At 43.2% G+C, this 15,893-nt stretch overlaps 1 protein-coding gene and 1 non-coding gene across 5 annotated transcripts in view; both read right to left on the bottom strand.

Moving 5' to 3' along the window:
• ZFR (zinc finger RNA binding protein) overlaps window positions 1-15,893 on the bottom strand; it is a 53,807-nt gene that overhangs the window by 27,754 nt on the left and 10,160 nt on the right. For 3 of the 4 annotated variants that reach the window (XM_089496880.1, XM_089496856.1, XM_089496865.1), the window contains 5 exons: window positions 9,954-10,236; window positions 5,815-5,959; window positions 4,189-4,407; window positions 2,196-2,443; window positions 356-547 (listed from right to left, as the gene is read on the bottom strand). In XM_089496880.1, coding sequence (XP_089353006.1) covers window positions 356-547; window positions 2,196-2,443; window positions 4,189-4,407; window positions 5,815-5,959; window positions 9,954-10,236 — 1,087 coding nt within the window. The remainder of the gene's footprint in view (window positions 1-355; window positions 548-2,195; window positions 2,444-4,188; window positions 4,408-5,814; window positions 5,960-9,953; window positions 10,237-15,893) is intronic. The other variant, XM_089496874.1, reaches the window with a different exon arrangement.
• Window positions 13,708-13,845, bottom strand: LOC149324134 (small nucleolar RNA SNORA66). Its single transcript, XR_016279555.1, has one exon. It is a non-coding gene; the product is annotated as a small nucleolar RNA SNORA66 (small nucleolar RNA).

The following is a 15,893-nucleotide window of genomic DNA, read 5'->3' as shown; positions in this document are numbered from 1 at the left end:
ATAACCTTTTCAAAACACACTTTTTGCCGAATCAGAGACAATCACTAAAGTGCAAAGCAAAAGGAGCAGCCAGAGGCCCCTCCGGCCCCGATAGCTCCGGGATCCACAGCGACCAGATGCCCTGCTCTCGAAGCAGGATGCCACCGTGGTCTCAAATGGGCCACCAGCAGGAGCAGCTTTGAATCACCTTAGCCAATCTCAGAGTGGCTTCCAGCCACTTTGGGGGCATGCTTCTTCTAAACGCTACACCCATGAAGCAGCTGGAAGCCAACTTATTTGGCCCATCTGTTACTGGTCTTAGAATTTTGTAAACCCAACTAACAGGAACTAGTAAAAATAATAATGAAAGACCTACTTTTTGATGCTTGGCTCCACGAATATGAGCAGCATAGGCATCAGCTCCTGTACAAGAAACATCACAGAGCTCACAGCGCAGTTGGTTCTGAGTCCCTCGAGTAGATGAACTGTTGCTGGTAGTGTTCTGTGCTACTTTCAAAGCTGCTTCTTTCTTTTTATGTTTCTGCCCTTCCAAATGTTCTTTGTAAGTCTGTTTAAATTGCCACATATACATACATAAGCACATTTCTTCAAATACATGCATATTAGTCATACTGTTGAAAAATCAAGTATTTAAATACGATATATTAACTACCAGTTGCTTGATTTTGCTAGAGTAAAAAAATTGCTATAGGTGTGACACAGAAATCATATTTTATCAAAATGATCAACAGAGCTGCAGTTTGGTCAGAATTAGACTTGATAGTCTGGAAAATCCAGTAACAAAACATAATACTATATTATAAATGTATATGTTCACAGTTAAATAAAGTGAAAGAAATCCCACTTAAATTTTACTCTGTCATCTGAAGACATTGCTACCTATTTCCAAATATTTTTTTATGACATCCAACCATCTTCAAACTAGATAAACAGAATATTTTCACCAATATAATCTTGGGCTGGAATACACACACAGCACTACACACAGAGAAAACTATGTCTAGTACCGCCTCAACTGCCAAAATCCTGGTCCATGCCCTAGTGATCTCACGACTGGATTACTGTAACGTCCTCCTGGCTGGGCTTCCTCTTTCTCACCTCCGTCCTTTAATCTCTGTCCAGCATTCAGCTGCACGCATTATCACTTCCACCCACCGCTCTGACCACATCTCTCCTGTGTTGGCATCCCTTCACTGGCTCCCCCTCCCTTTCCGCATTCAGTATAAGCTCCTGCTGTCGACATTTAAAGCCCTCCATGGACTGGCCCCTCCTTACTTATCAGACCTTCTTTCTCTTCACCTTCCCACTCGGGCCCTCCGTTCTGGTAGTCAAGGGTTCCTGTCTCAGCCCAGGATTTCCTCTGCCCCATCCCGGATTCGCCCCTTTCCACTTGCTGCTCCTCACTCCTGGAACCTTCTTCCCCCACAAGCAAGAGCCATCACTTCTTTAACCAGCTTCAAAACGGAGTTGAAAACCATCCTGTTCAGAGAAGCCTTCCCAGGCATTGCATAATTGTCGCTTACTATCTGATGTTCTTTTGTTGCCTGTTTATCGAACCATTTCCTGTATTGCTATGTACTGTATATGTATTATCCTACTTGAGAGTATGTATTTTCCCTAGATGAAGATTAACCTTCCATTTTGAAGCCAAGCCCTCCCTTCAGTCCATCTGCCTTGGTCCAGGCCTCGGAGGTAGCGAGGAACTGCTGGACCTCTTACCCTTTCCCGCCACCACTCCCTTCTCCTTCTGTGTCATGTCTTTTTAGATTGTAAGCCCGAGGGCAGGGAACCGTCTAACTAAAAAGATTGCATGTACAGCGCTGTGTAAATTTACAGCGCTTCATAAATAAAGGCTAATAATAATCATCATCATAATAATAATGTACTCAAAACCACATTGGTTGCAAATTGGTTGCACTGCAAAAGGCTTCTGAAACTAAGACGTTACCAGAAGAATCTGGTATCTGTCATGATGTCTCATTCTAAAGAATCTAACACTTTTGGATTAGTACAAAAGGGCAAACCACAGCAATTCACATCCGGACTAATATCTTGAACGTACTAAGCTTGTACTAAATTACATTAACGGAAATAACGCTGAAGCTACAAATGCCAGGACCCTTTCTTGGATAAATGCAGCTTACAAATTGTACTATTTATTAAATCAAATTACTAAATGGAAAAAATAATGGTACCTGTGGTCCAGCACAGCTAATCTTACAAACATCACAATAGTGGATCTGAGGTGGCTTAGGGGGCTGTTTTGGTTTCAACTGTTTGTTTTGGAATGGTGCCTTTTTTGTAAAGGTGGTCCCTGTCCAGGCGGCTGTTGCAGCAGCAGCAGCAGCCGCTGCTGCCGCCTGTTTCTGCTGCTGCTGCTGTTGTTGATAATAAGATGATGCAGCTGAATATACTGCAGCCTCATAGCCAGAGTAAGAAGTACCTTTAATGGATAAAAAGAGAGAAAAGAATTGTGTAATGTCTGTTTGAAAATTTAAACACTGTAATAAAGTGCTTAGTGCTTATGATGGATGTACCATATATATTAGTGTATAAGATCCAAAACCCACTGCAGAAATAATCCACTTTAACTGCCCTGGCTCAGTGCTAGGGACTCTGGGAACTGTAGTTTATTGTGGCATGAGAGCTCTGACAGAGAAGGCTAGATGTCTCACAAAGCTTCAGTTCCCAAAATTTCCTAGCGTTGAGCCAGGGCAGTTAAAGTGGTTTCAAACTAGATTATTTCTGCAGTGTGTTTTAGACCTAAGTCAACCTCATGTATAAGTTGAGGGCAAGTTTGGGGGTCAAAATTATTAAGTTTTATAGTACCTACTGATAAGTCAGGTGAAATTTGAGTCCACTGTCATTTTCCCACCCAGACATTAGAATATGCCTTTGGTCATCCTACTCATTGAAGGTGATGGTTTCTTTGAGCAAAGTTAAGATTCAGTAGAGCAGTCCCGTTTTTAGATGAACCACTCTATTGATCATTCCAAATTGCTACCTAGTACTGTAGATTTGACACGCTGTCTGCTCTTTCAACCATGTATTATAATTTTTAAAAATAAAAAGAGCACTTCTTCAGCCAGGGCTTCGCTGGGTCTTAGGGTACAACAACATGGACTTCAAGGAGGATTGGGGTGGGGTGAGAAGAGAGGGAAATATAGGAGGGAAATTACCTCTATGAGAGCACTCTGTCTCAAGTCCCATGATCTATGTAGTACAGTGATTCTCAAATTCTGGCCTTCCAGGTGTTTTGGACTTCAGCTCCCAGAATTCAAACCACTGGCCAAGATGGCTGAGGCTTCTGGGTGCTGGAGTCCAAAACACCTGGAGGACCAGAGTTTGGGAATCACTGATCTAGTGGATAAGTAAACCGAGGTTTATTGGGTTAATTTTTTGACTAAAATTTCTCAACTTATACATGAGCATATACAACAGTCTAGAATTTACCCTTCAAACAAGCAATTCAGCATTAATATAATGTTTGATCTTAATCCTTTATTAATTCTTGTATGGCAATCTAAAACAACACCAACCACCAGAGATCTATAGCACAGTTTTATTATCAACACAATACGAATCTATAGGTACTGTCTTGTACACAAGTAACCAGAAACAACAGAATTATTCACAAGACAAAATGAAGGGAAGGAAGAAACGAGGTCACTTGGTAACTAGAATAAAGAACTTATCTCTTAATAGCAGTAGCTCACCACTACACTGTGATGGTTTCCTTGCTGTGAAATGGGGAGGCTAATTAATATTTATTAAGTTTAAAAAAGTAAAGATAGTCCCTTGACATGAATGTCTAGTCACAACCAACTGTAGGGGGCAGTGCTCATCTCTGTTTCTAAGCAGAAGAGCCAGCGTTGTCCAAGAACTGTTCCTGTGGTCATGTGGCCAGCAGGAGTGCACCGAATGCTGTTACTTTCCCACTGAGAAGTGGCACCTATTTATCAACTTGCATTTGCATTCTTTCGAACTGCTAGGTTGGCAGAAGCTGGGACTAGTGATGGGAGTTCACTCCATCATGCAGCACTGCCAAACTTCTGATCATCAGGACTGGTGTCTTAACCACTAAGTCACCGTATCCCTTAAGTTTAGCTATACATTTTTCATTTTGTTTCCTGCTTTATTTTTTTGTCACTACTAGCCCCCCAAAGTTTCTTTTTGTGCATTACTCACCAGAGTAAGTGACTGCTGTTGTACTGTATGTAGCACTTTGGGTATAAGATGGAACTACAGTAGCTGCGGCTGCAACTGGTTGCACAGTGGAAGAAACAGGATATATGGAGAATGTAGTTGTAGCTGGACTTGGAGTGGCTGGTTTTATGGCTGTCACCTGACGGGTTTGCTGGGCTTGAGTATACTGAGTTGCTCCTTGGCTATAGCCAGCTTTTGGAGCTAAAAGAACAAAGTTAGAAAGTAAAATGCATGACATATGGCACTTCTACTGCTTTTCAGCATTAACTTAATGGAGTCAAAAAAGTTTATAAAAATAATGTATGCTATAATAAGTTTTAAAAGGAACAAATTAAAGATTTATAGGATAGCCTCAGGCCTGCATGCAAGCCTACAACACCCCTGTAATACGAAGCAAGGAGTTTTGCTCCCTATCGGAATGTAGAAATAAAACAACACCAGGAGACATGTAAAATAACATGCATTAATGTAGCATGCTCTCGTATTTTAGACTCAATTTGTGACACAGTCATAGAAAAACTTAGCCTGAAGAGATATAAAATTCAGAATATCTGAACATTTTATGTTAGCAGAGGTATTAACAAAGGCTGTATTTTTATATAGTACTGGTAATTTCTAGCTACATAAAAACATGTTGACCTATTACCACCTTCACAAACCTTTCCCAGACAAAAATAATGAGCAATTGTGCAGACTTCACATTCTGTTACATCTGCATCAAGTATACCTAGTAAATACTGTGTGTCATGTATATGAGGTGCTGTGTACCCTCTTTTGTTAACAGTGGCCCCATACAGACAGGCTAAAATAAAGCTGCTTTGGGTCACTTTGGAGGGATGCTGTTTAAATGATGCATGCATCCTAAGAGTCCGGAAGCTGCAACAAAGCCACGATCCATTCCTAAGGACTGGAGCGCAGCCTTGGTGCAGCTTCTAATGATACAAAAGTGGAATATTTTGAAGCATAAGGTCTCCATATACTCCAAAATCCAAAAAATTCTACATGGGTGGCTGTGACACCTTTGCTTTCTGTTGGTTCAATATTCACAAACTTTAAAATTATTAAAAATATTCTATATAAAATTACCTTCAGACTATATGTATAAGATGGATATGAAACAAATGAATTTTATATTTAGTCTAGGATCTTATTTCCAAAATCTCAAAAACTCCATAATCCAAAACACTTTTTGTGCCAGCCATTTTGGATAAGGAAGACTCAACTTTTAGACACCAACTGCTTTACAAATATTAATACAAATTTATAGTTAACTACTCCTAAAGTTGCTTCTATATATTACAGTCCACCCTCCCCATACGCAGAGGATCCGTTCAGGCCCCTCCCCCAGGGTATGGGGAAAAGAGCGTATGCTCAAGCCTCATAGAAAATAAAGGGGCGCATGCGGCGCACAGGGCATGCAGTGCAAGGACGCACCCCCATTATTTCTGCTGAGGCTTGCCTTCCACAGAAGCTCAAAGCCGCTGAAGGCAAGCCTGCCTTTAAGGAGGGCCAACTGTATTACAAATCTGAAACTTTTCAGCAAAATGTACACATTTGTGAACTTCACAAAAGACACAAATAAAAAGGCTTTCAAAGCATACAACTCACCTGTTTGATAGTATGATTCAGCTACAGAAGGCTGTGGCTGAGCAGCTGCCGCCACTGCAGCTGCGGTTGCTGTGGGTTGCTGATAATATTGCTTGCTGTCATAAGCTACAGCTGGGGCAGTGGATCTAACATATGAATAAGAGTCCTGAGGGAAAAACACAAGAAAACTGTGTATGTTAATTTTTATATCAGAACAGATGGGTTTAAGATCCTAAGAATAACTTAAAGAAGTTGACAGAAGGAAAGTTTTCCATCCCTTTTCTACTTCCTGCAGATTTCCCAGAAATGCCTCTCCTAAACAATGCTAGATGAAGCATCACTTATATTTATGGCCAGTATTTATGTTTTACTTGGGACATTTCGCCTCCCAGCAGGCACTTCAATTTGGGGGGGAGGAGTGCATAAGGGTACTGGAGACACATAGGGATGTCTTCTGTGAAATTTAAGTAAACTTGTCTTATTGTCCAAGCTATTTATTGCTACTGAATTGTTTTGATTATTCTAATAATTCAATCTGCAAAATATTCAGAGCATTTAAAGGAACTCAAGGGACACTTTTAAAGGACAAAATTATGCATGCATGAGTTCATATTTCTTCTGAAATTGTTAAATGGACTGGACAGAACTCAGTAATATCCAAACTGGCATTAAAGAAATAGACAGCATTGTACCTTTGAGTAGCACTTATCCTACAAAAGAGATGATGTACAACTATTCATTTTACCACAGATGACTAAATGCAACATTCAACAGTTACAACAAACATGGCTGTTTGGTCTCTAAACAGTCACTATTTTATATCTATAGGAAAATATAAGGGGCCTGTTCGGATTTGGAAGACAAATTTAGCATTTATTCTTTTTAAAAGGAACATTTCTAACCCTGAAAAGGTTCAAAAGATGCAAAAGCAGTGCTTAGTGAAATCTTTAGGAAGCTGATGGGGGAAAACAACCAAAGCAATTTGTGTAGGAACAGGATAAAATAGGAAAACAAATAGCTAAGGTTACATAATTTATACAGGGCACAGAACTGGGCTTTTTCTGATACAGGAGTCTGACTTTTTAACCTATACACCGGGGTGCCCAACTTGGAAGGAGGTAGTGGCCGAAATTAAGGTCGGCCAGGTTGTTCGGGCCACCGAAAGGTTTATGTGAAATGTAGGACATTTAGGTAAAATGTAGGACATCAAGCAAAGTGGAGGTTATGACCAAATAAAAGCTGGAAGCATATAAATGTAAATCCATACTTCTTAGTTATGCTCAAAATGGACGATGTTGTGGAATCCCTCCTCCTGGACAGGAAGGCCAAGATGGTGACATGTCCGGGAAAAGGAGGGAATCTAGTCACTCTACTAAGGATCAGTCATCCCCTCCCTCCCTCCCTCCTTTCTTTCTTTCCTTCCTTCCTTCCTCCTTCCCTCCCTCCCCCTGGCTTCTTTCTTTCTTTCCTCCCTTCCTCCTTCCTTCCTTTCCCTGCTTCTTTCTTCCCTCCCTCCCTCCCTCCCTCCCTTCCTTCTTTTTTCTTTCTTTTCTTCCTCCTACACTCCCTTCTTTTTTCTTTCCTTCTTCACTTCCTTGATTCTTTTTTTCCTCCCTTCTTTCCTCCCTTCCTTCCTAGAGGACGAGGATGGGGAGAGACAAGGATGCCTGCCCACTGCATTGTCCTCCTCCTCCTCTGCTGGGTTGTTCACCTTTGAGCGGCCTGGGGTTTTTGCCAGGTGGCCAGCCTTGCCACTTGAAGGTGAATGACTCAGCAGAGGAGGAGGAGGTCAACACGGTGGACAGGCATCCTCGTCTCGTTCCCTTATCCTCTCTTGCCTCTTTCCTCCATTGCTGGGCAGGATGCCTTGTGAGAAGGAGGAGCACGAGAGAAAGAGACAAGGCAACCCACCCACTGCATTGTCCTTCTCCTCTTCTGCCAAGTCGTTCATCTTTGAGCAGCAAGGCAAAAATCCCAGGCTGCTCAAAGGTGAATGACATGGCAGAGGACGAGGAGGACAATGCGGTTGGTGGGTTGCCTTTTCTCTTTCCCCCTCCTCCTCCGCCAAGTTGTTCACTTTTGAGTGGCCTGGGGGCTTTGCCAGGCGGGCAGCCTTGTGAGGACGAGGATCCCGAATTGCAGGCCACTCGCCAAAAGCACGTTGGCCTCTTCCTCCCCCCTCACTCAAACCAAGGGACCAAGGCCCAATCATAGGCCACCCACCAAAAGTGTGGTGGCCTCCGCCTCCCCCACTCCCATCCATACCCCAGTAAAGAACCTGGGCCCCTTACCTTAGTGGACCAAGCCCCTGCCCTCTTTTGCTCTCTCACCCCCTGCTCTCTCTCTGCCCTCCCAGCTCTACTCTGCCGCTTGCCCTGTTCCTTCCTCTGGGCCTGCCTGGCCAACGGGGTGAGAGGAGCTGTAAGCCTGCCCCCAGCAAAAGCACTCCATCTTCTGGGAAGGAGAGGAAGGCCCATTACATACGGGCTAAAAAGTACGCGCAGAGCGCGTACTAGGGTTAAGACAGGGCGGTGCTTCTGCACCGCCCTAACCCTAGTGCACGCACAAAATGGTGGCAGCCGTTCCACACGGCCGCCGCCATCAATACGTGACGACTGCGCCGCCTCCAAACGAGGCGGCGCGGTTGTGACATATTGGGGTCGCGGCAGGGCGCCTAGGGCGCCCTTTCCGCGACCCCGGAAGTAGCTCCGTTTTGGAGCTCCTTCCTGGTTTGGTCTGCTGGGCGCAGCTTTCAGATGGCTGCGCCCAGCGGACCAAAGGAGAAAGGGGCCAAATGGCCCCTTTCTCCTTCTCCCCGCCGCCGCGGGGTGTCCTTGGGGCTTGAAGCCCCAAGGACACCCCTTTCCAGGCTGCGGGGAAGGGGCCTTTTGCCACTTCCCCGCAGCCTGGAAAGCGGCAGATCGGGGCTTCAGCGGCTACCGCTCTGGCCGCTGAGGCCCCAATCCGGCGGGGAAAGTTGCGCCTACAGGCCGCCCCAAAGGGCCGGTCTGTAACGCGCCAAAAAGACTAGGGGAAGAGTCCATTGCTCCCATCCTCCAAAGCCCTGTGAGATTGGGGAGGACTCTGGGAGCTGGGTCATCCTCCTCCTCCTATTTGGCCCTGGGCCTTCAGAAATCCTTTGGTGGGCTGCATGGGGCCCCCGGGCTGCATGTTGGGCACCCATGCCATACACAGTCATTTCAGCACTGAAGACTAAATACTTTTATGCAGGTGTTACCTTGAAAACCCAAGTCAGTGTTTAGTTACTCAAAAATATTTCCGAGTTACTCAACAATTTGGAAAAGGTACTCTGTGAACACTTACTATATCCACCCTAATTCAAAAAGGATATAAGGCTTGGCACTAACTGAAAGTACATCAGGCATACTATATATTCAGTCCATAATATATTCCTCCCAAGATGCACTTTCATGTAACCTATAGTTTCATTTTCATAAAATCTTTATTTCCATGCTTTTAACCCTCCTTGTTTTAAGGGTATGTTTGAATATGTGATAACTCTAGAAGACATCTTAAGCAGTTGTAGGTACTTGAGTACTTGAGATGCCTCAGACGACCATATATATACATGCTTATTCTATACTTATCCTATTATTCATCACTCATTTACAAGAAAAAAAGTCTGAACCACACAACAGCAAAAGCAGGCAATGAATCACAATTTTCTTATTAGCATATATAGAGATCTTTTACCACCTTTGACACTAACTGAAAGAAAGAAAATGGCACAATGAGAAGACGTTGGCAGCATTTCATACACTTAAGGCCTTGAGCCAGAGGCTGCTCCCACCCTGATCGCTGCAGAACTGCGGTGACCAGACGTGGTGGTCCCAAGGCTGGCTGCTGCTGCGGTCCCAAATGGGCCACAGCAAGGAGTGGATCCTTTTGTGCCCAGGTTTGGGCTGCCTTAGGCGGCCCCCGCGCAATTTGGTGTGTGCATCATCTAAACACCATGCCCCCATCGTGGGCCAATGGAGGATCTTTTGGCCCATCTGTTTCAGGCCTTAAATCTATGAAAGCTCATGCTGCCAACTTCTTTCTTTCAGTTATTCTCAAAGGTGCAACAAGCTCTCTCTACATGGTGAGTCTACAGACTAATATGGCTATATCTTTGAAGTTTCCCTATTAAATACACTTACCTGATAATTTTGTGTAGTGACTGGAGGGGGTGGTGGAGGAGCTTCTTGCTGTCTCTGTGTGTACCCATAATCTGTTGCTGTATGTGCCGTAGGGTAACCTCCATATGCTGCAGCTGTTGCAGCAGCTGCAACAGCTACTGGAGCAGGCCTGGCTACCGCAACTGTTGCTGCCGCTGGGGCATAGGCAGCAGTAACTGTGTGTGCAGCTACAGGAGCCTGATGCACAGTATAACTTGCGACTGTAGTTGGGTGGGAATACGCTACCCCTGATGCTGGCTGCTGGCTGTAATAGCAAGAGGACAAAAAACATTGCTATGAAGTAATGAATACAACCAATACAAAGTAGATAAAGCTCTGTAAAGATGTGCAAGTGCGTGGGAAGAAGATTAAACTAGAAGTACAGCGCGCCCGCGCCATATGCGGCTTTGAGCATACGCGCTCAAGCCGCGGGGCACGCGCGGGGCGGAAGGGCCAGCGTGTCCCATTCAATTGAATGGGTGTGCGCGCCTGTTGTGCCCGCGCGTGCGCACGCGCCGCGCACAAGCCCCATTGTTTCCAATGGGGCTCGAGCATAGGCGGAATTCGCCTTACGCGGAGGGATCCGGAACGGATCCCCCGCGTAAGGCGAGGACGGCCTGTACAACCCAACTGCTCTACAACAGTGCCACTGAAGGTGGTGGTTTCTAGGCCAATGCTGGTCCCTGGCTGCTAGTCTCTAGTAAATTCTCAGGAAAGAAGGAAGCAACTGAACCCAGTAGACATACTGAAAAAAAAATTGCCAGACTTCCATATCAGACAGACTGATCTACTGATCTACAATATTAAGCCAGTCTTAAGACAACATTTAAATGAAAGAATGCTATCCACCAGCATAATAGATTCGTGTTCCACCTGCAACTCTCTGTTCCCTCTCCCCAGTCTGCCACAGAAGATGATACTCTATAGATAATTTTTTGAGAGCTGCAGAGGAGAGATGGGGATTGAAAAATTGAGGCCCATTATAAACGGGCACCCTAGGACAGACTCAGTCCGTGCTAGGATTAGAAAGGGGCGTCTCTTCCAGACGCCCCTAACCCTAGCACGGACTGAGTCCGTAACAAATGGCGACAGCTGTTCCACACGGCCGCCGCCATTTTGACGTAATGGACGGCGCGCGGCGAAAGTGATGCCGCGAGTGCGTGACTAGCGCCTCGCAGCGTCTCTTCCGGGCTGCAAGAAGGAGTGTGATTTTTGCGCTCCTTCTTTGCTGCGTCCGGGAACCGCGCCGTTTGGCTGCTGCAGTTCCCGGACACAGTAACCGGCGGCAGCAGCAGACCGCTGTAATCTGGCGGTCTGTAACGTGCCTAAGTTATGTGAGCTGATGCTGGATATAACCTTTGGAATTTTAGTAAATCTTTCCAATGAGATGTGCTTTTTTGGTCTTGAAAAAGTCCAGGGGTTATACAGATCACAAGACACAGATCTCCCAATTAGTGTCAAAACCACAGAACAGTCATTCCACTCATATGCAGAACAACTAATGCACCATTCCATGCATGCTTACTCAGATGTGTGCTTCACTTTTATCTTTATTATGTTCTGAATTATTGATGTTTTACAGGATAGTCTTTATCCAAATGCTCAAAGGCAAGCCATGATGTAGCCATTTTGTCTGCATTCTATTACACCATCATTCAGATCCTTTTCAGTTGCATTAAAAGGGACAGTTTTGCAATGCTGCACTTTCTTTGACTTCAGAATTTCTTTAAGTTCAGACTTTTTTTCTCCAGCCTTTAACAAGTTTTTATTGACACCAAATTCCATCTCAGCTAGACAATTATGGGATTCCTCTGCACATTCATTAACATTCAGTTTGAACAATGCCTAGTAAGAACCTCTCATTTTCTTTTAAGAATGCATTTTGCACAGGGTAAAAAGTTATAATTTTATTTTATATCTATTTCATATAATAACCGCAGGACTGATTGTAGGCTTCTTGTAGGATTTATTGAAATATTAAATATGTACGAGTAAAGTGCTTAGTACCATTAGTAAGACCTGCCTTTCTGGTGATGGTTAACATCTGGTTGCAAGTAGTGGAAATAATGCATGTAGACAAAATGGCTACCAATACATCATGACTTGCTCTAAGCATTTGAATAAAGGTGCTTCAGATGGCAAAAGAAGAAAAACATTCAGCAACTGAAGGTACTGCACAACAATTAGCACACTTTTTCAGCTTCCTCTGTAGCTGACCATGATGGTTCAGGTGTGACTATCACTCTTCAAGGCTACTGTTGTTAACTCCTGTGGAATCTAGCATTGACCTGTGAGTAAGTCAACCCAGGATTGCAAGTTAAATTTTTAGACTAAAATTTCTTCTAGTCAAATATATATAGACCTTTTCCTCTAAGAAAGGAACTGCCTATTTTCAGAAATGGATTTAACAACCAGTTACCTTTGATCATGTACAAAAAGCTTCACATAAGTTATTTACTTTTTAAAAAAAGTCAACGAACAATGCATCCTTTGCTTGAGATCAACGGAGCATACTCCAACATGAGTGAATATGCAACAGACTGCAGCCTGAAAGACAGTACAGTAATTTTGGAAAGGGTCATTAAACCACTCCCACTACTTCACAAACTTTAACTTCTGTGTGCCAGCTTTCAAGGGATGGCAAAATCAAGTTCAAAATTTAAAAATCTGCAGAAGAAATCTGAAAGCAATATTTTACCATTTTACTTATCACTCACTTTGGCTACTTTAGTATTCAGGTTTGAGGGCTCATTTTAACTCTTTAATAACAATGCTATTTACCATGGCTATGCTATGCAGTGTGTGGGCAAAGATCAATAGGGCTCTGCAGAGATCAATTATAAATTTTTAGAGGCCCAAAATGTTATGTTAATCACAGCTGCAAATTTACTAATTTGTTGAATAGTATTCACACCAACTTTCAGGTATGTGGGCTTCATAGCCTTGGAAAATAACAGACTTGTACACTTCTATTATTTATCATTATTGTTTTAAAAATAGGTGGTTCAATTACAGCAATAAGGAATAAGAGGAAAAATTTCCTTCTATTTTTCTGATCTTTCATATCATGCAATTGTAGCATTAGGTGCCCGTACAGACAGGCCAAAATAAAGCTGCTTCGAGTCACTTTGGAGGTATGCTGTTTAAATGACACACATATTTTAAGATGCCAGAAACTATGCAAAAGCTGCGCTCCAGACCTTAGGACTGGAGCATGGATTTGGTGCAGCTTCTGGCCTTTAGGATGCATGTATAATTTTAACAGCATACCTCCAAAGTGACCCGAAGCAGCTTTATTTTGGCCTGTCTGTATGGGCCCTTTGATATCACTTTAATAACCATGGCTCTATTCTACAGAATCCTGTGATCTGAGAGAATTGTCTATCAGAGAGTTCTAATTCTTTGCCAAAGTGCAAATCCCATAGGATAAAGCCATGGCAAAAGTGTAATTGTGACTTGTGAAAGAAAGATTCCAAAGCAAATACATATCAATATAAACAAATCTAGCACTTGACTCTAGTTCAACTTTCAAGAACTGTCTAAATATTAACCCAAACAGGAGTGTTCTTATGAGAATGCCAGTTATTTTTAGACTGACAAAAAATGATGGTAAGAAGGGAAAAGGTTATAAAAAATTACAGTGCACTGCTACCCTCAAACATTCACATCATGAAATTTGCTTAAAAGAACCTATATCTCTCATAATACTGTTCAAAAATATTTCAAAAAAATGTGTTTTTGTTATGTCACAGAGTAAACAGCCTTAGTATTGCTATTTCTAAGGCCAGTATGGTTCTGCTACCACATTTACTGTTGCAAACCTGGTTCCCTTTGCGTCTGCTACATCAAGCAGAGCCAGTGATCGAGTTTGCAAGGACCTGAAATTCTGTGTGCAGGACTGAGAGCAAAGGATATCTTTATCTTGTACAATCAGACAATTGGCAAGAACTAGTTTTTTGATGATCTTCCAGAAAATGGATGTGCAAAAGGAGACACTCAGATAAATATCCAGTAACAAACCACTAAAGAGAAGTTCCATTTGTTTTTTAATTGTTTCCTGCTCTTTAACATGAACAGTTCTTCAGGATGACTAATTTATATCTGTACCTTCACACACTGGTCTTTGCTGAATCCCATTTTCTCCTATTCTTGTGTATATACAAGCATTCATTCCTGAATCAACATTTTAAAGTTTCTTTTCTATTCTGGGGAAAGAATAAGGATAGAAACCTACATCACAAAAAAGAGCAGTTTTGCATGTTTTGTTTCCAATTTTCTCTTAATAATAATGTATAATTTTCTGTGATTTTGTATGAGCAATATACCACAAAGTTTGTTTGTTTTTTACCATTATATAGGCACACCTATTAAGAAAGTCTCTGGCAACAAACCACCTTTTTACAAAACCATTAATACCCACTGTGAAGGGAAGTCCTAAGAAAGCCTGGTTGGAGCCAGCCGATCAGGAAACGGGAGCTACAAAACCAATGCTTGGCATAGAAAGGAAATAAGGAGAGATAGGGAAAAGATGACAGAGAAATAGAAAAAATGGAGACAGGACAGTCATACAGGGAGGGGGAGGGGAGGAAATAAATGGGGTTTTGGAGGCTGCAAACGATCAGATAGTTCTGGGGTTAATGTGTTATCTAAATGTGTCTTAATAAACTTCTACCTGTTGATTCTTTTCTCACAACTGTGCCTGACGGTTGCTATTAAGTTTAATAGAGTCTGTACTTGCAAACAACACATCGACTGGTTCACGTAGGGATCACCTTGAGGCCCAAGTATCGAATCCAGGAGGGATCTTGAGAGGAAAATGGCAAGGTGAGTGACAGGAGCCCAAGGGTAGGGACTGCAGGTCCAGCCTTTCACATCCGGCCAGCCCCATTTTTCCCCTCTGTCTAACTGGATGTACCACCCACCCACCCCAACTGTGGACTTGCCATCCGCAGATGTCGAGCCCCACTGGCCCTAATGGCAGTGCATGCACATGGCTGCAGTAGCAGACAGAGCCATTAAAAACCACAGGACTTGAGATCCTGCATTTTTGGTATCTGCCTAGAGAGGGGGTCTGGAATGGAACCCCAGCAGATACTAAGCGACAACTGTATTTTAGCAGCATTAGCATTAGAAAAATGGTGAAGGACGGCTGATAAAAGACAGACTGTCAGGCTGCGGCAGTGTATTTGCAAAGAGCAATGCAATAAACAAAGCTTGAGCTGTAAAACATTAGGATTCTGCTCTAGCTCATCCTACTGAATTTATTTATTTACTGTATTTATGTCATGCCATTCTCCTGGGACAGCTGTCTTTGTCTACCTACAAAAGGAAATGTAAACAGCAGCTGCCTCCAGAATAATTTCCTGAGCATGCGGGAACAGCAAAACAGAGAAAAAGGAGAGAGCAGATAAGTTTGCCGCAGCAGGTTACAGGGACGTAGCTAGGATTTTAGGAAGGGGGGGGGGGTCCAGACTAAGTGCCACCATTATAATGGGGCTTGAGTGTGGCGGCGTAGCAGCACACACCATTCATTTTTCTAATGGAAGGGGGGGTCCGGACCCCAAGAATCCCCCCCCCCCCCCGGCTACGTCCCTGCAGGTTATCAAAGCAGATATGTAGGTTGCCCACCAAAACCAAATCATAAAAGGGCAGAGGCTGGTGAAAGAAAACATCAATGCTGTATGCATTTTGAAAGCTGTAAAGTGGACCTAAGACAGCTCAAAATCTTTAGGTTATATAAGGCTTACATGATCTGCTTGCTTCCTTTCAATGTGCATATTGTTAATTTTGTATAAGATTTTGCTCAAACATTTTGAACTGCTTTTTTGTGTGATGTAGGATCCCATTCTTTCTCTTTCCATGTCATTTCTGTGACTGGTACCAAATTTTCTGTTACTCAAGCAACGGTCAGCAAAACATCTA

Source organism: Sceloporus occidentalis, unplaced genomic scaffold (assembly GCF_023333645.1).
Source record: "Sceloporus occidentalis isolate IW3139 unplaced genomic scaffold, rSceOcc1.0.p SCAF_1, whole genome shotgun sequence".
NCBI lineage: Eukaryota > Metazoa > Chordata > Lepidosauria > Squamata > Phrynosomatidae > Sceloporus > Sceloporus occidentalis.
Note: the sequence above shows the minus strand (reverse complement) of the source record. Positions and strands in the feature narration are given on the sequence as shown.